Genomic DNA, 21,181 nt, shown 5'->3' with positions numbered 1-21,181 from the left:
TTGGTAGAATTAGACTTTACATTGTCCGTGCAGGAAATAACTGATAGAGTTTGAGCTACTTGGTCAACAATACAGAAACATCTTCAAGAAATTGGAAAATGCTGTATATGTTCTTCAGTAGGTTAATAGTCCACCATGTTGTCTCAGGATAATTTCTTTCATTATTTAACTAAAAAATATAAATTCACATTAAAACTTTGCAAAATATAATAAAAAACTTATCCTCGTTAATAAATATATTTAGCTTAAATTAATAAGTTAGTTTAAATCAACTCAACTATCTAAAATATTTTAATGACTTATGGGTACCCCTAATGTGTTATGGCCCACCAAATTATTTTTGACACGTCTTCTGTAAATTTATATAAATTAATTCTTAATTAAAAATATAATTTCTATAAAAATAATGAGTGACATAGATTAAATTATTATTTATACTTAAATAACATTTGAACATATTGATGACGTTGTTAACTTTACATAGAATTAGATATTGCTAGAAAATTTTGTAATTTCTTTGTTATCTGCGATACTTATAATAGTTCTCATACTATTGTTTCCAGACTGTCACGGATCTTTGTCCCTCGCTATGATGCGAGAACTTGCATACTGCAGTAATCTGTATTCCTTCCAGGTGAAGGAAGCCCATGTTATTCCATCGCACTGTCTTACTCTGTAGTTTCCTACTTACAGTTTATGAGGTATGAAAGTAAGATTTCACAGATAACTTCATTATTATTACGTTTTATATTCCTATAATATGATTCTATATCATTGTTGGAAATTTTGTCTCAATATCAAATAATGTTCAGTAGAGTAAATACTTCTTTAATAGATAACTCGTAAACATTAAAACCGTCGACAAAATTAAACGTTGACAAGGATACCAACTAGCTTCTTTAATGTTCAAATTTTAAATCTTGAGCACTTAAATGTTATTTTACAAAAACGCGATTCAAATAAAATTTTTTCCTGAGAATTGTATGAAGCTTAATATAACAGAAAATATTGCTCAATTTCAAATATGGTGTGTATTTTGTTATTCAAATATTTAAAATAAACGTAAATACTATAAATGCATCAAATCCATGTAGAATACGGTCTACATTATATAGAATTTACATATGTTAAACTGAATTTCGCAAATACCTTCTGTAATTTCATTACAATTTAATTCAAATACGTACTTGTTTATTGATTTAGGCTAAATAGAAGAATGCTATTGTATCCTTTGTTTGTTATATTTAGAACTCTTTAGTGAAGCATGTATGTTATTATCTATACGCGCTAAGCGTATTGGCTCAGTATCGAATTTCACATGTCACTATCCATAAGAATGAATAGACCTACAGATTAAGAAGGAATCATTCTAATTACATTAAGTAATTGAAATATAATATTTCGGTTTTTCAAACATTCGGCGTTACAATTAACTTTCGAACAAATAATTTATATCCAAACACTAAGTCAATGTTTAGTTTGATTTTATTAACAATTTTTTTGTTCATAAATGTACTATTTTTTATAAAGAGAGTATAAATAGTGAATATAAGGAAAAAATAAAAGCCGAGAAGCTTTTACTGTCGTTTACAATCAGTATAATACAGTGTGTAGAATTAGAGTTTCAATAAAGAGGAATCATAATATTCAGCAGTATTAATTACGACAAACATATTATAATACTTATATGACTAATATAGATACAATAGAAATAAAATATTAGATATGATTTAGCAAATTCTTTCATTTTTAGTAAACGATGATAGAAAGGATACTCTTTCGCCCTTTTTCACCCTTCTTACTCATATGGTCCTACGAACTTTAAAGAGAAATTTCAACAGTCGTCACCAATTTTTACACCACTAAGACACGTGCTGCGGTTGCTCAAGAAACAAAAGCTCCGGCCAAAACTTTGCTAAGTATCTCTTAACAGCTGACTTTTAAACATCTTTCCACGAAATTGAAAACACAAGTAGCTAACTCTCGGTTCTGACTGTTGCAGTAGCGTCAATTCGTCTAATTGGAATTCTAAACACTGTCTGGTGTTCTGACTCTAAAATAGTTAATGTAAATTTTCATATTTGCAATATTTTTACGAATTACATTTTTTTTATAAAATGCAATATATTTTTATTATTTGAAGCTTGTATAAAGTAAATTTAACTATGTACGACATACTGGCTTTACACAATATAAGAAATGAAATGAAACTACTATTAAAACAATTTATCGGTGCAAAGAATATTTCTGTAAAAATTATAATTACTTTTTCTGTTCATAAATAACTGACTGTACAATTCAGTATGCGGTAATAAATCAGTTTGTAATAATAAAAATTTAATTCATAAAAATGAAAAATGATACATCGCTAATGTCTAATTTTTATCCAAAACATTAAAGCCCAATACTTTGAAAACATTGCAAATAAAAGGTAAATATGCTATTATAAAAAAAATTAAATTTTTTCTTCACAGTTTTTTTATATACTTTGGTTCATTTTACAAGAAACGCGCTGGCTAGTAACTGCATTAACAGTTTACACGTAAATTTCTTTGATACATTTACCGCAAAAACGTATAGTGTAAAAAATTCAACGCATAAAATATTCTATCGCATATTTCGACCAATAAACATGGAATAAATAAGAATGTTGGAACGTTTTATTCACATAAATTATGAATATAATTAATTACTTCTTTATAATTCTTATTCTACAAAGATATTTGAGATTACGATGTTTCATACTTTTAAATATCTATGTTATTTTAATTATATGAAAAAGTTTCTAAAGAAGTAAGGAATATCTTCAAAGAAAACAACAGAATAGAAAACTTCTTTCCAAGTTATACTTTCTGAAAATGCAGAATCGTTGATACTTGCTTTCAAATAGAATAATGCGAAAGCATGTAACCCATGGGGTGAGTTTAAAATACGTGTAAATTTCCTTTTAAAAAGCTTCGTTTTTGCGATAACCAACTTTATTATCATGAGGAGATATCATTTGTACAATAAAATGACACATGAAAAAATGCGGATCTGCCACAAATAAATAATGTATTTTCATAATTATAACAATAATAAAAAGACGAAAAGAATGGTTCGCTTTTACATGATAATTCAATTTGGAGAATTACAGAACTAATACTAGAATTGTTTAATCATTTGTATATCTTTTAGTATGTTAGTACACAATATTAGGTAATATTATTAACGTCTAACTTATAAATAAAATAATATTAATGAAATTTATGGAATGAATAGGAGAAACTTTTGCACATGTAAATATATGCTGTTCACAGAAGTTTCTACTTATAGTAAGATTTACGTAGATCTCTCCTGTAGATAGCCGTTTTGTCTGGTTGCTGTATTATATACGGTTGTTGAATAGCCAGCAATTATTATAACGTTTTAAGAATATTGTAGTATTTACAACAATACATAGAACTTCACTGGAATATAGTAAACATACACATCATTTACGTTAGATTATGAGCGAGCAAAAAAAAATTTGTCGAGAGGAAAGAATAGCTTTGTAACAATAACGTAGAATTCTTTTCCTTGTCGATATCATCAAATAAATACATGATCTTAATTAGAAAATATTGAAAAGTGATGTTTTTTAACAATTTTAACACACATTACATTTAACCTTTAAAAACAGCTACTTCTTTTTAAAAAATTGTCTTATAATCTGTTTTATCCTGTATGTTAATTGTAAGAACTATAAAAGAATATTCTACTAAAGTAATCCGAACAGTTCCCTCATGCTCTACAATTTTGAAATTTCTCAAGGAAATAAAAATAGTACATTTAATTCATTCAACCATCTACAACTAAGGAATGCACAATAGTATCATGCATATAGATAATCATATGCATAATTTAAAGCAGTTGCCAATAACACAATAAGTTTAACGTAACTTAAAATATACAATTAAAAAACTGTATATTTCACAATCATTTCTATATTTTATTTGATCATTCCATTAATTCTTTCCTCAAAAAATTTAAAAACAAAATCGTATATCGAAAATATGAATAAACGTGACGCTTTTAGTAATTACTTTTATTATACAATTCAACAGCTTTCGCGTTCATTCGACAGGAAATTTCTACACGGTCGTGCGGTATTAAACTCAAAAGAAATTTCATAAACCTTACTCTGGCATGTTATTCCGCGGATTAAACTGCAATTTGTAAGGTGTGCCTTTTGGAGCGACATAGTTTTGTAAGTTATAAATCAGTGGTACTCGGCTATACGTTCGTTTCACGGCGCTTTCTTTAGCGCGTAAAAATAACTTGGGACATACTTCGTGAGTTCATGTCTTTGATCCTTCATATTAAATCTTTCTCTTTTACTTCGCCTCTCCATCTATTTTAAAACTTGCTGAACTCAATTTCTGTACGGGATATGGGGACGGATTTCCATACAAGCGAACTCCTTAACTCAACATACCGTGAGATTCCCATATCTCAGCGTAGCAAATTTTCTTTAGAATAACGAAAGCTCTCGCGATACGAAATGTTCTGTACAACGTAGTCATAACTTCAATGATGAAATGAGCATTGAAGTATAAAAAAGAAATTTACATAAACATACGAACAGTGTTATTTCTGCATCTCTAAATTATAAGCAATTTTGATTTGTATCAATTGCAGTGTTGAAGTTGTGAAATAACTCAAAATATATTTGACAATTTTGGAAGGGTTAAAATATCGGTCACATATTATATCGGACGTAGATTTATATGAACTTTTTTTTTTCGTGTATACTAGATTATGAGACACGTTATACACTTTTAAATAAAAAATAATGCTGTTGTTTTTTAAGAACAGGCAGTGATCTTGTTAAACGAAGAACTTTACCTTAATAAACTTACAGGTATGGACTAATATATTACATAGTGAATACTACTGTTTTTTATTTGAAATAGTTATAGTTTCATGTTTTTAGATTTTTACGATTTCTTACACTAGCCCGACTTCTATACACTCATCGTTACGATTATTAAATATTTTAACTTAAGTGTAAATATTAAGGATTCAAGATTTTGATAAAAGGAAAACATAGTTAAATTCTTTTTTAAACTGGGCTTTGCACCACTTTTATGAGAAGACAGTTAACATTTATAATGCTAAAACAAACACTGATTCTATATGTATATACGTAAGTATTCTATCATGGTAACTTTGTCACTGTCTTTTCTTCACCCTTTGCTAATTTTTGCGAAAATTAGATTATTGTAAAATAGTCACTTAGCATAATTATGAATTGAAGTAATTGAAAGGCTGTATATTCGTATCGACAAAATTCTACACTACATTATTATCTTATATTCGCGTGTTAAATTCGTTTTATTTTAAGTTTAGTAACGAGTATGCAAAGAATTTAAATAGAATAATTTACATAATAAAAATGTCAGACAGCTGAAAAATTTATGAAGAAACTGTGAATATAATTACTGTTGTAAAAACTTACCTTAAGTCTCCTTTTTGTAGAAAGATTTCTTCAAAAACTAATCGAATTCTCTCCTTTAATCTGCAAAAAAAGATTTAAAACGCGTTAGTTTTTACAGGAACATTTTGTAGATAGTTTTAGTTAATCATTGTAATAGGAAACAGAAAAGAAACGGAAAAGAAACAGAAAAGAAGGATCTGTTCTATACTAACAATTAGATATGAATTTGCTATCGCAATTTGTGTAATTTAACTTTATGCAGTCCTACACTGAAACAAACTTGACATTCAATTTCATTTTAATAACTACTTATTTTACAAAAATTTACTATTACTTATATCATCAAAAGTTCCTGTTGTTTCTAAGTAAATTAGTAACAACTGGAACAGTTAAAATGTGTACAGATTCCACTACCAAAATGCAGACAATATTATTCTATATTTGTATTTAACGTATTCACCTCAATAGACTCTACAGACTAATTATTTCAATCTAATTAAAAGTTCGAAGCATTAATATGACGTAACTTAATATCATCGATATTTCAAATATCAATATCGATTATTAATACTGTACGTACAAACGAGGTATCCATTATTTCATTAATAATATACCTCATATGAATTTGATATATCTCCCATTTCTATTATTACACAAAATTAAAATAAAATCAAATGTTAAAAATGAATAATGAATTTTTTTAAAACTAACATTGAATTCGGAAAACATGAAATAAAAAGATTAAAAAATAGTGAAATTATTTCTGATTCTACTGCAAATACAAAAATATAGTAATAAAAGTACAACTTCCTGAATTATGTAACAATTACACTGTTGATCATATGTAACATACTTTAAATTGAAATTTCTTTATGGAACCATTATTCTTTACACCTCTTTCAAGTGTGTCAATTTTATTTTTTCTCGTTGCACTACATTGACAGTTATAATTATAATATATAACTTTCCTAGGAACGAAGTTAAATGCACGCGTACTCAATAAATTTTCAAACTTATTTTTCCCGAATACAAAGCTTCATATGGACAAATTTTATTCTACATTTTCAATTCAGTTTTTCACATAGAACCCTACCCTGCTCGTTTGTACCATTAGTTACTGGACACCCCGTATTTGTACACTTTTCTAACAATACTAACAATTGTTTATTTTTTGTAAATATATTTTCATTTTCTTTCTATCCTATTTTAATGTAGATATTTAACAATCTATCCCCACTACAATAACATGTAATTTGCACATAGACATTAATTCAAAAATATAGATCATGAAAAGTTTAGTGTGGCATAGTATAGGTCAGGAAGGACCCTGTGCCGTTCGAGGGTTAATTAACATCAAGAGCAACATATGATGTTTATTCTCTAACAGTCACAAATACGCACCGAACACATGCGTGAATGCGCGTAGTCGTCAGAGTTTATAGTTATGCGCTGAACGTTATACCACCATTGTAACTGCTGAGCATATTGACGTGCAAACGCACCTTTGACACAATTACCGCAATTAAGCGAAAGCCACAATACTACAGAAATCATATTCCATATAGGCTCCGTGCCACGATTAAATTAACTTAATACGAACGATTTTCTTAAATTACGAGAATCACTGTTACTTTTTTTGCAATTACGAAGAATCGTTTCATGTTACAACGTTCACTTTTGTACTTTGAATCTCGGATTTTGATTTCACGAAAAGATTGTTATCTGTACAACTATTGAACTTTTGCACCCTTTTTATCTTTTTTTCTCATATTATTAGGTTATCCCATAAATAATGCAGTTTTTGTATATTTTTGTTATTTTTTAAAATTAAGGTAAGCCAAACCTTTTTTCATCTGAAATATATTCTTTTTCATTACCCATAGATTATTTACTTATATATCATAAATGGTGTAAAAAATGTTTCACTTACTTTAACTTTTTAAAATTAAAGAAATATGCAGAAACTGCATTATTTATGGAATGGGAACTGTTAACAAGTTTCTTATTTTATTTGTGAAGTTACCTTTGTAAAATGAAAGATAAAAATATTGACGTTTCAACGAATAGTATAATCGAGCACAGTAACTAAGTGGCAAAGTAAATTGTTTAATTTAAATTATTAAAATTTAAATTGTTTAATTGAAATATAAATTATTTCACAGCTAAAATTCAATAGGAACATTTTGTAGATTTTTTCTGTTTATAATTCTTTACACCACAAATTAGAAATGATTTCTTAGGCGTCACAATATGACTCATTCATTCAGACTTCGCACACGATTAAATTTAAAACGCAGAATAAAAACAATTCGTAACTTTAATTTTTTCTATAACTACTCTTTCGAATAAGACAAAGTGTTAAAACTTGCTCCGACGTGCTTTTTAATATCAGATTATCGAACAATACATTCTTGATTTAACATAATCGATTTTATAATTTTATTAAAAGTTCTGCGTTTCCTTTGGTTTACTTAACTTTATATCAATCCCTATATTATCTGATTCATCACTTTTTCAATTTTTGTCTTATGCTTTTGTTTCTGTTTCCTCTAAGAAAAATGTATCGTTTAACTTATTTACCTACATTTTATAATCAATTATTTGACTGGTTACGACAGGAATAAATATACCCAAAGTGCTGATACCGTTAGTGTTAATTTGGTTAGAGTGCTTTTGAACATTTTAGTGAACAATACCCTTTGACCTTCTGTTCACACTATAAAAACTTTAGGAAACTTTAAGGTACTTCATACTTTGAATTTCTTCCTCCTTAAATGTCGTTTTTCGAACAGAATTCTAAGGTGTGCTCTTTGCAACTTTTACGAACCACATGCCGGGAGAGCATCATCTATCAGCGTGTTTTACCAAGTAGTCGCACAGTTATTTCAAAGATCCGGTCTTAAGAATGCCAGCACTTCCTGCATCCCCGTGCCAACATAACCTCACTTTTTCATTCTATCCGGCCTTTTATGCGGTTATACCGAAAACGCTTGGTAGAACCGGGCATAAACTTTCGACAATCAGCGTAACAAGGAACGGAGATGAGAAACAAGGAAAGTTACATCAGTCAGGAAGCTGAGAAATTTCTAGTGACAACAGAGAACTGTCGCCCACCGTGACAAAATTATATCAACGAGAAACGGCTATTTAGAAGAAGTTTAGTACGCAGCCAGACTTAATTTAAATTAGAAAACTCAAATAGAAATTGTATTTAATTCTTTTCTTTATATCGTGCTTAAGTTAGTCTAATATAGAATTTTTTTAGATCTAATTATTCGTATGTGATAGTGGACATGATTTTAGTAACGAAGATAGCTTCTTTAAGGTGTAAAGATGAACTAAAAAATTCTATTTAGTAAAATATTTTAGATATAGTTTATATTAGAACTAGTCGAAAAATTATATTTGTAAAACTGTGCCTTTAAATATTTCTGAAAATTTATGTTGCAAAACGTTGACTCAATCTTATCTAGAATTATATACTTATTTCAGAATAATGTGCATCAGTTTCTAATATTGTAACCAAACGTATGAATTGCATTAACTTATTTTGTACTAGTTTAGTTTTTTTAAAGGTTACAACAGAGGTTTTATATTACCATATTAATCATTTTTTTTAATGAAGGTAACGTTCGATTGACTTTTCATTCTGAGTGAGTGTCAGAAAATTTCCATGTTCGTTAATTATTTTAATAATTAATATTCGTTAAACTAAAATAAAAGCATTACATTGTTAAAGCTGGTCGTTTCCTTAGATTTTTTAATTTGTATATATCATAAATGCATAGAAATCCATAATAATTTTACGTAACAGTTATGACAGAAGAAAGTTCAGGCTTAAATGTTTGAATTATAGTTTTACAAAAGTAAATTGTATTTTGAATTAAGATGATGTATCAGTTCCGTACAGCACCTAAAAATACGTTATAGGTTGAATATTAATGTCCAACTAACAATATACCCGTTATATGCTAATTTATTTTCGAACATAATTTTAAATTCATTTTCAAATGATTTACAGATAAAATTAGCTACGCTTTGGAAAGTAATTGTTGTGTGTAATGTTAAATTATAATTTTCCTTTAAATCGAAACTATCGACCAATTTTTCAGCAATGTACATAAATAGACTTCGCGTTTCACACCGGTAATCTCAGGGGTCACTTTTCGTATATTTACAGGTTAATAATTTCCTTTATTGCTCGTTTTCCCTATCAGCAGTAAACCAAACTGACATGTAAATGTGAATAATACCTCTCTTATAGTTTGTTGCGGAGAGAAATAATCAAGCCGGAAGATAGAACGGTAGAACGGATACATAATCATTATAGAACCAATGCAAAACCGATATAACCAGTATAACAGTTCTCTTGAACCGTAACTGGAACCGATATAAGCCAAACCTTTCTCACCCGTAGCTCTCATAGCCAGACTGTTTATGCAAATTCCCATTTCTGCAGACTAATTTTAAGAAAAGCGTAGTAAAGTAGAAATTTATCTCCTGTAATAGTAATTCTACAACAAAAGTAATGTAAAACTTAATTAAAATTTAATAAACTTCGCATTTTACAGCTTTTTGAATATGTTTAGAAACTATAAATATATAAACACTCACAGTCTAATTACATAATTATTTTAGTTTTTATAATTATGTCAATTAAAAATTTTCTATATTAATAGCCATAATTAGGAACTGAAAATAATAATTAGTGCAAAAACTTTTATGAACAAAATCCTTTAGTATTGAAGATGAGAGTATTAATCACAGAATGTAGAGAAAATTTTTCAAAAAACTATGTTATGAAAATGTTAAAAGATTTCGTTACAAATAATAATTATAAATAAGTAAACATTTTTCATATGGATGAAAGAAATTTATTTCAGTTTTATCGCTTTCATCGGCGAAGGAAATTTATTTTGGTTGTTTGTAACAAGTATCAATACGAGAAAGTTTACTTTAGTTACCCGTGGTGTAAAGTATTATTAAATATTCGACCAAAACAATAAAATTCTCCTATTTACCTCTTCTATTTACATCAAAAAACGTTTTTTGTTTCTCTGAAGGAAATCCTCAACTACAGGTAAATACGAAAGTTAACGGAAGTTTTACTTGTACTTATGTACGTAAATATGACGCACTTACGAGTAACCGAAACAATTTTGTCTTGCAGATAACTCTTACAAACAATCAAAATTTCAGTAATTAAATTATTATTATTATTTTTTAAAAATATATAATTTAAAATAATTATTATTCAGAATCAAAAACATTCTATTCGAAAAAATAATTATTTCCCTACATCAGTTTTTCATTTTAATTATAAAAGTCATAATCCCTGATTATAAGGATTAATTATAGTATCAGTCACAGCTTCAAACGTACGAGGTTCCGTGAATCGAAGGGTAATTGGTGAACAAGCCATAATTCGCTAATGATACTAAATATTCTAACGGTCAGTCAACAAGAGTTTGAGGATCCGCAACGATTGAGGTCTTCAGCGAAGACACAAAGACGAAGATGCCGCGGCTCGGATGTTAATTAACTGGCAACCGGATTACGGATTGGAGCCGTTAAATGTGCGAGAACGTTAGATATATGGCACGACTCGAGATTGGTCTCGGGATGCATTATATATGGATTATGTCGGGATCAGTTTGCGAGCTTAATAGTAGGTCAGCCTAGTTACCTTGCCCGGAAGAGGTATGAGCACCGGATGTTCTTTGGGTAAGAGGACGGGTACCGTGGCGAGTAGAATCGTCCGTACTGCGGTGTTGACTGTGAACTGACAAACTCGAGGTCGCACATCGTGCCAGGAATCAGCACACCGTCCGTCTCGAACAATCCTGAAACAGAAAGGAGTGATAAATGGTCAAATGGGAATGCATTTCTCTTACTTGTCTCCTCCTGTCTTATTTTTTCGAATAACTTTTCGGGAGAGATTGTGAATACTTTAGGGACTGACTGAAGGTGAAGGATGATGCTTAGAATCGCGTTTATACGATCAATCCTATACTGCGGTATTAAATTGTAGAGAAATAGATTGTGTTGTAGATTCGATGTATGAAATTATAATTTGGAAAGAATAAACTGGAGTGTATTTAGGGAATAATTATTTCTAATGTTTTAATTCTTGCTAACACGGAATGATATCGAACCAGGAAATTCAAAATTATAAAACCTTGTCCGTAAGTAGAGTAAGTCAAGCCTAATACGTTGCAATTTTCTTTTCGTACCGAATTTCAGTTTGAACGGGTGAAACTACAACTTGAAAGAAATGAAAATTTTACTTTCCCATGGATTATCTTGAAAATGGTAAGAAATAGTGAAAGAAAGTTTAAGCAAAAAATACATTGTTTTTCCACGTCTATAAAATTGCAAAATAATATTTTCAAAATTCAACGTTCAGATTCAAAATTTGAAAAAATTTGAATTACTTGAAAAAATTTAATTTGCAATTTTTTTGCAATTTTTCTTTCAAGAAGTGGTTTCGCCCCTTCAAAGAGAAATGAGGCACGAAAAATTGCAATGTTAATATGACGTATTTTTTAATACTTTCCCATAGCTCTTCCTCAACAAAATATTATTTATCGTAATTTGTTAATTACATGGAAGAAACTACGTGCTCAAAATAAATGCCACTACGAATAATCTAAATAAAAATCCAACTGCTATTCCATGAAAAAATGGGGGTATACCTTCAACCTACAATAATGTAATAAAAAATTGTTGCACATCAAACAATCAGCCTTCCTGTCTTGTTTCACTTAAAAAATAAAGTTAAAATCTGTTGTAGTTTCGGCAAGTAGCTCGAAACACTTTGTATACCTTAACCTGCATTTCACCCAGAAATTCTTTAGTAGACAAGCAGAAAGCAATTTACCCTTTCATAAAGTAGATTTAATAAATATGACGATTGCACAACTTGAATGGTTTAAATATTTTATTTATTTTTGATGGTACCAATTATATTGACAATAAATATACAATAATTGAACTAACAATAAAAAGTCTGTCCTGTATGTAGCGAAAATACGCAAATCAATGTGTTAACACTAAAACTACCAGACGGAGTGATATGACCCGCTCCTGATTTCTTCATTTTGTAATTATTAAAAAGAGAACAGGTGTTTCTCTGAGAAATCATTAAAGATATTGATTCAGCAATACGCAAACTGAATTATAAATCAATTAAAGTCTCGATAGATACACTCTTGAAGTTTTTATGGAGGAATTTCAAAAAGTCAGTTTGAATGCTGGGTAGGATTAGTGGTAACAGGAAACAAAGATATAAATTTTCGTATTAGAATGGCAACGTTTCAGAGATATTCAACTGCTATCCAAGTTGTACTCGATATCATTCACATTTATAGTGTTCCTCTTTCTACCGTTCTCGGATGATACGTGAATGACTACTCTCAAAACAGCAATAAAAACTGATTGTCATTTGAAAAAAACAGATCCACGTTTCAGCATTCATATCTGATCGCTTCGAAAGATTTTTTCGTTTTGGGTCACTTAAATGGGATCACGAAAATATTTCTGGCTTTTATGATCACAGGAAACAAGTATTCAGAATACAATAATCTGTTTCAATTAAAGTCGCCAATTATATAATCACATAAAATAGGCCATGCAAATTGAACGTAATAAATAGAAAATATTTAGAATCAATGTTGGGAAAAGTTTGAATCGTATAATTGGTAAGGGATACGAATAAAAAATAAAGTATATTCACTGCTGACGAGATATTTCTAATATCTAAAAATAAGTCATACGGATAATTATTTATTTATTGTACGAAGTATTCATGTTACCCAGTCAATTTCATAATGTAAGTAATTATTTAGCATTATCATCTTCTTTACACTTCAATGCAGAATTCTCTTCATATTTACCGGTTATTTTTTATTGATAAACAAACAATCGATACATAATTAAATTATCTTCCTAACTGCAACAGTTTAGTATATTAAAAAAGTATACAAATGATATGTGTGAATTATTTTACCAAGTAGATAGAACAATTGACTAGAAACCACATTTTTTATATTGATAGTAAAAACATCATAAAAACCATCCAACTGAATGAACTTAAATTTCACATGCATCATTTACCACTGGTTTCTCAATCATACCAAAATATAGGTTTTTGTGATTTCCATAATTATTTGAAGACAAAAAAAGTATAGAAAAACGAAAATTTCAAAGTGCAGCCATTTTTACAATTTTCAATAGGTATCTATCTTTTTGGTACCTACAATAGTCACAGTCATACCGTTCGATAATTACTTGGAGTTTTTTAATTTCGGACAAATAAAATACATAGTTGACATCGCGGCAACCAATAATCTATTTTTTTCATATCCAACTTTAACGTGCTCCATGATAGTCATTTTTACACAAATATTAATCCACACGAAAATTTACTATCATTCTCCAAAAAGTAAACGTTATGGAATAAAGTTTATGCTAGATAATAACTTGTAAAGAAATTCGTAAAAAAGGGTAAAAAAACACCTGTCACGCTGGAGTATGCGCTTAACGTTTTTCCTTTTCCATATCGACGATAGAAATCCAATAAAAGTAATGAAATTCAAAAAATGAAATTTAGCATTGTGGATGATTGCATGCGTGCAAGCAGCTTACTTATTGATTAACTGAGCACACAACTCGGTTTCATTTTAAAGTAGACCGTGCACCCAAATTATTCCAAATGATTGCGCATATTTCGATGAGATTTACTTATTCAGTCCATTTATAAAACACACACGCGGTGAAACCGAAACATTTCGCGTCATTGTCAGGAACATATTCGAATCGTATGAATCGGGATTGCACGTGTGCACCGATCGGAATTATTTTTCTCTGAAGCAGCTTCTGTGTAATTTAAAATTAAACCCGAACATTCGAAAGTTGGAAAATACCAACGAACATGGGGAAGTAGAGCATATTTCCAGCATTCCAATTTCGTTGCAAATAGATCCGGAAAAATATTGGACCGTTCCACGTTCGATTAATTTGTCAAGTTACTTTTTCATCTTTATCATTTCGCTAGCATTCGATCTTCTATAATGAGTATTCATGAGTGTTTATTTTGAAGTATTTTTCCGTATGAAACCTGTATTTACAATAAAAACGAAGATGATTCCGAAACTAAACATCAATTTTTTATTCCAAAGAAATTATTATTCCTAAACTAAATACATTATTCATATTTCCATTGCAATTAAAAATAACACAATAACTACTTCAAATTATTGGATACAATAATGTTAGTATACAATATTTAGAATATTGATCGTTAAAACATACAAAAAATCAGAGAAACGAGTCTATTAAAATAGTAAACACCTGTCTATTCATTAAAAATATTGGATATTCTAATTCGTAATGCACAATTTTTTATTTTTCTATTTGTAATCATGGTGTTAATTAAAAATATTCCTAGAATTTTCTGTTTAGTTAAGGTGACATAGATATTTAATAAGTATTATTGACAAATAATCATTATTGTAATCAAGTAATCAAATAATCAAGTATTGAAAGGAAAATAAATACTGTTTCTTCCTTTAAAAAAATACGTAGATATGGAGACAAAACAGATTTTGTTAAATTTAAAGTTTCTAATCTTCTTATGCGTTAGTTGTTAGCAATAAAAATTAATGTAACGACCATTTTAACTATCATGTTCTGATTAATAATCAATGAATACATACTTTGAAATGCATAAAATGTGATAAATGAGTTCTTCTGCATAAAATAAATTTCCGACTGAACAAAACATTATCTTATTCCACTGTACGTAACTCAATTTAGTACAAATATATGTAACTCACTGTTAAATTATCACTGATTTCATGTTACAATATTATTCCTTGTGACAATATCTTCGATAATAATACAGTCGTGAGGTAATAAGGAAAGGGGTCCAGGGTGCTTGCGGCTATATTCAAGTAATATGACAGACCGTAACTACTTATCTTGACAAATGGCGATTATCTGCTTTAGAAACGCCTGACTGACGTAATCAGGCCGCAACATAATGACATGTCAACACCTAAATCTGTGGAGAACTCTAATTGCCGGATCTATGCTCCTCAATCCGGATCTGAATGTATCAATCAACAATAGCTACCTCTTTTAACATATTATGTAAATTTTAATTAGCTTATACATCGTTATTACGTTAAACGAGCTTATACGTCATTATTACATCGTTAACTAGCTGTCAGTTCTTATAGCTGTTCAGCTATATTTAAACGATGACACATGCTGCAGATTAAAAATTTGAAATGATTTGATTTATTACCTTTTTATAAATCAGATACCAGAATTAGATATAGATTATATCTGCGAATCTACTGCCAAATGCCGCATATCAACATACCAAAGTGATAGTCGTAAAATAATTTCCATCAAATTTTGGACACTTATCATTCCATGAAGTATTTGATTTTTCTAACCATTTGATTTTCATTAATTTTTTGTACTTTTGGATGCAATCCTATCTTATACAGGGTGTTTCAAAACGAGTGACACAAAACTAGTCCCAAATGTAGAATATTTTTTGTTCAAATGTTGTTCCATTTTTGAGATATTTGAAGTTTTTATCTGAAGTGAATTTACAGTACCCCAATCCGCAGTAAATAACAACTTTGATGCAACAACCGAAAATAAATTGAAAAATTCGATAACTTTAGTATTGTTTTGAACATGTAATTTAGTTAAAATAAAATAATTTTCCGTACTAATGTTTCTAATTATTTAACCAAAATTTCTGAGTTCAAGGACACGTGGAGGTCATCATATAGGAAGTGGTTGAATATCTCTGAATCTCAGCTGTTACCCTACCAAATAAAAAATACATAGTGCTACTTAAAATAAAAGGAATGATCTTGATCTTTTATTAAAAAAGCGAATTGTCAAAAAATGTTTGTTATTGCCGTTTGTAGCAAAGTAGATGCCGAATACCTTATATATGAAACATGTTTTGTAGGATTATTTGAATTGCCTAAAAATAATGGATACTTGTTAACCAATTCTTCTAAATTGTGTCACTATATTAATAAAATCATTTTTTATTAACATAACTGCTATTACTTCAAATGAATGTGCTATAAGTGCAAATGCGTAGAACAATAACGATACTAAAAGTGATGCAGTAATAAGACGTGCAGTATATGTTTAAATGTTAGGTAAATATGTACCTATATCATGTAATAAAATTACGCCAAGCCAGATAGGAGGTTGACTCAAGGTTGGAAAAACAGTAGGAACCTTCGAAAACTGGTTTCCGCGTGGGAGGAGTTCATAAGGAAACAGAAGAACAAATATTTTTGTAAAGTACGAAGGAGTAGGTATAACAGGATGGCTTGGTACTTCATGGTCATAAACGTCCCATTAAATTTATGTAACTCCAATTATACTAAACTGTATTAATTAAAATTAAATTGTGTGAAAGTGCAAAAAGTATTCGAAGGAGTAATCGAATCAGTTAAAAGAGTGGTTCAATTTAATATTCGAAATTTTAATTTGTTTTTAAATAATTTTTATGCTTTTACTGTTACCGGAAAGTCAATTTTCTATTTATAACGAAACAATTTTTCAATAAAAAAAAGGAGAAATTCTTAGCATAAATAACTTTAATCATCAAGAAGGAAAGAAACATGATGTTCAATTCGCGGTAGTAGTGTTCAGAAATATTAAAACTTTTACAAAAAGTTACATTCTTACGGAAGCTGTATAATTAAAATTGTTATTTTTTTATATTTAAATGTTCACGGAAATTTTGAAGATTTTATACAAAATATTTTGCAATTTCATTTTTATACATGTTCTTCTTTGTCTGTGTTCTCGTGGATCACGTTCAAGCTTTTTTAAATATCATGGTACACAGATGGAACAAATGAATAAAACTTGAATAAGAACGTAAATAAACACACCATACTTAAAACGAGTGTTTAAAAAGGCACGAAAAAGCTAAGTTTGTAAAAAACTCAGTGATGTCAGTACCTTATTTTCAACCAGTTATTCACCAGAATGGATTCCCTGCCAAATATTAATAAGAGCTTTTTATATCATCCAAAACAATTCATATTTATTTATTTAAAACTAAATTACGACATATTCTTATTACATATTAATTCAAGTGTTGCACAAAACTAATTTAAAACAAAGTTATTCATTTACCAACTATTGATATCATTATTATAATTTCCTCACAATAAGAATACTTTTTTTCGTCACAATATGTCCTATTTTAAAGGATTAACGACTTTCTTGAGTCAAATGATGTTTTGCACTTAGTAAAATTGGCATATTGTTCTATAAGCGAAACGACGAGCGAGGCGCAATTAACTCGTGCACCAGTTTCGATGCACCGTTAGACATCCCCTGTCCTGTGGAACAATGCTGTCATAAACCGCGAGCCCTGTGAGACACTCTGAGCGATCGACACGGCCAGTTCTAGGGATCGACCCCTTAATTAGGTCGAACTGTCCTGCGTCCGATTCGTCCAAGAGGAATTGTCACCGTCCACTTCCAGAAATAATTGACCAATCATCGTGTGTAAATATCGCTTTTCAATCGTTGATCCTGCGACACGATTTCGTTGAAAAGTTAATCGATCATTACTACGTAGAATTCCATGCATTCACATACACGAGGCAAATGGTTAGCCGTTTCCAGATAACGACGTTGTTACGCGCTAGAGAAGACAACTTTTTTACACAACTTTAATTAAATGAGGATACAGTTTCTTAATTGAAGTAATAAAAGATTGTGTGGTGATGTGGTAAGAACTTGTCCAACGTACTCGGTTAGACTGATCATTATCTTACAAGGGAACCTTTCTAACTAGCACACGCCGATTTTGATGAATCTTATGTGAGACTTAATTCTGAAAAAAATATTTGACACGTATTTTTTCTTATCGGTCAACATCCACTTTAAAGGGCTGAAAACACCCCTCAATGCGGAGAGTTGAAATAATATTTTGTATAATATTTCTGAAACAAGGCGGTGTGAAAAAAAATTTCTTTTTTATTTGTTCACCTCACAATGAACAATTAAAATTTTTCTGCACCCCCTAATTTTAAGAATAGTGTAAGAAATATATTTTCAACGCTCACCCATTCAAAGTGGATGTTGGTCGATAAGAAAAAATACGTGTCAAATATTTTCTTGAGTACATAAGTTTTCTCTCATAAGTTTCATCCAACTCGGCGTGTGCTGGTTAAAAAGGTTCCCTTGTTAGACGGAGCTTTTGTTGTTTATGTGCATATAAAATTCTCCAAAAGTTACAAGCAAGTGTTTTCTTTGCTCCACAATAATATATCTTGGCCAGATAAGAAAAGTACCCAAATTGTTATATTTGGCAAAATATATTTCTGCTTGTCTATTGTAATAAAGTCTTGCTCCAACAAAAGTATTGCATATTCTTAGTTTGAGTTAGGAACAGTGTGAGTGTGTATAAGAGGGTATTTTAGGAAAAGATTAATAGTTATGAACCAATAGTTACAGAGGTTATTTAAAAAATAGTATTTAGGGAGGATTTATACTATAGAAGAATGAATTTTGTTTTCAATTATATGGTTATGATAATATTTAAAAATGGTAATACTAAGGAACAAATTTATTAATTGAATTGATTTAAAAATAAATTGAATTTGGAGGGGGAGTTGAGAGAGAAAGAGAGAGAAAAGGGGAGAGGGAGAAACTGACGATTTGAAAGTGTACCAAGATCTTGTTAATTATATTTGCTCCATTTATTCAAAGCGCGGCATTATTAAAGTTCAGCCTTTTCTCGATCCTACAAACATAATCGCGGTAGTCCGATATTTGATACATATAGAACTGAGTTTTATTTGCCACGCATCTCAGACAAGGGTACCAGCGGAAGGAATGAGGGTCTAATTCGTCAGTTTTATCTATTCTCATCTCATTTCCGATATTGTCATGCTATTCGCTAACATGGTTACAGGTAAACAATCGAAACTATAAAAAAGCACTTCGTATCCTGTAGAAATTCTTATCATTGATTAAACTGTATAAACAGTGTGCCCGGTTGCATATAAAACTGACATTTTCTGTTCTTCAAATAATGTTTTTTAGGATATTGTTTACTGCATCAGTCATAAATAGATGACACGATTCCTTGTCCAAGTCTAAAATAAATTTTTACTGAGATATATTGCGAGAATCAACTTTCATTACGATTTATAAGATACAAGAAAACTGAAAGTAAACAACTCTTCATTATCTGTTTTACAAAATATACTACTTCGATTTCATTCGATTTTTACGGATATTGATTCGGTAGTCAACATGTTAACACATTTTTAACCGGTCACAAATTAACTCGTGTTTGCACTTGCAGCAGCTATTTTAATTTTTAAAATGCAGAGCAATATAGAAAGCAAAATATTAAAAGTTATATAAAAGATATGTTCAAAGTTCTATTTCAATTGATTATGTATAAATAAAGTATATTGAAATTTATTTAGATTCTTTTTCCTTTCATATTTAATTACGGAATAATAACCGGTGACGTGGGATAGATTCTGTGTAAAATTTTACCGGTGAACAATATGTTAATAGATATAATATAATATTGGCTTTCTAATAGGCAGTACATAGTATGGTACGCTAATCATGGAGCCACATTCTGTTCACGTAAATGAAGAGTTTAAAATATATATCTGATTGGAAGCGACAATTTCAATTTGATTCGGCAGGAAGAGCTCCACGTTGGAAATTTCACAATCTTTGCGATTGATACGTCCGTTAAAAAGAAATCGAACGTCTTTGACCTCTTCGTAATTTTATTGTAGACTTTCTCGGAAAGTTGGGAAACGTTGAATATATATCTGCAGCCAACGATGGACGGCATCGGAACGTTATACGTATCGCAGGAAAGATTTCCAGTCCAAAGAGCAATGGGGTAAATTTAATTTTCAGATATTCGCGGGGCCAGTTCGGTTTCAGCAAAGGTGATTTCTCCTTCTACCTTAGCTGGTTATGAAGCAGTTTCGTAGCGCTTCCGGCAATGCAATTTCCGTCAGCTCACGTTGGATTCTTTTCTGAGAAATTTTGAAGATAAACGTGAAATCGTTCTTCGCGATCTAAATTATGTATAAATTCTTTACGTCTGAATTGTTTACCAACCAAACAATTAATTGTTAGAAAAATATTTTATAGGATAATAGAACGTCGTCAGTCATATTATAATCGCGGAATATTTGATATGATATATAGGTAATTAATATCGTTGTTGTAATAAACTATAGAGGGCATTCGATATTTCAAACAGAAAAAATGCCCATTTTTGTTATAAAAAGGACATAACGGTTATATCATCACATTGCTTAAAGACATATTTTTAGAATTATAAATATTGTAATTTCCTACTGAATGAGTATTAACCTTAGACTTATTGATTTCGACTTAAATGTTCCTTCTTACGTTACTTAGTTTTGTTGAAATTTTACATGTGCAGTTATTGTAAAGGAAATTATCGTATTACAAGTTCAATTAAATTTACTTATGAAAATAAGAAAATTATTTTGGTTACGATATGGCAAATTTGTAAAACAATGTACAAAATCAATTTTCGCGCGGATTGCACGTGCGGACGAGACTCATAATTTCCATTCAAGGGATTAACTCTTTCATTTACTTCTCTAAAATTATTAATACAAATACGAATGAATTTATATCTTAACA

At 29.8% G+C, this 21,181-nt stretch overlaps 1 protein-coding gene across 4 annotated transcripts in view; it reads right to left on the bottom strand.

Moving 5' to 3' along the window:
• Sol1 overlaps positions 1–21,181 on the bottom strand; it is a 1,346,934-nt gene that overhangs the window by 750,075 nt on the left and 575,678 nt on the right. For all 4 annotated transcript variants that reach the window (XR_004234727.2, XR_004234726.2, XR_012999919.1 and 1 more), the window contains exons 5-6: positions 11,145–11,301; positions 5,480–5,539 (exon numbers count right to left, since the gene is read on the bottom strand). Coding sequence is in view for 1 of the 4 variants with exons in the window: in XM_031973633.2 (XP_031829493.1) it covers positions 5,480–5,539; positions 11,145–11,301 (217 nt within the window). In the remaining 3 variants the exon portion in view is untranslated. The remainder of the gene's footprint in view (positions 1–5,479; positions 5,540–11,144; positions 11,302–21,181) is intronic.

This window comes from Nomia melanderi, chromosome 13, assembly GCF_051020985.1.
Source record: "Nomia melanderi isolate GNS246 chromosome 13, iyNomMela1, whole genome shotgun sequence".
Classification (NCBI taxonomy): Eukaryota; Metazoa; Arthropoda; class Insecta; order Hymenoptera; family Halictidae; genus Nomia; species Nomia melanderi.
The sequence above is the reverse complement of the archived record's forward strand: the minus strand, read 5'-3'. Positions and strand labels throughout refer to the sequence as shown.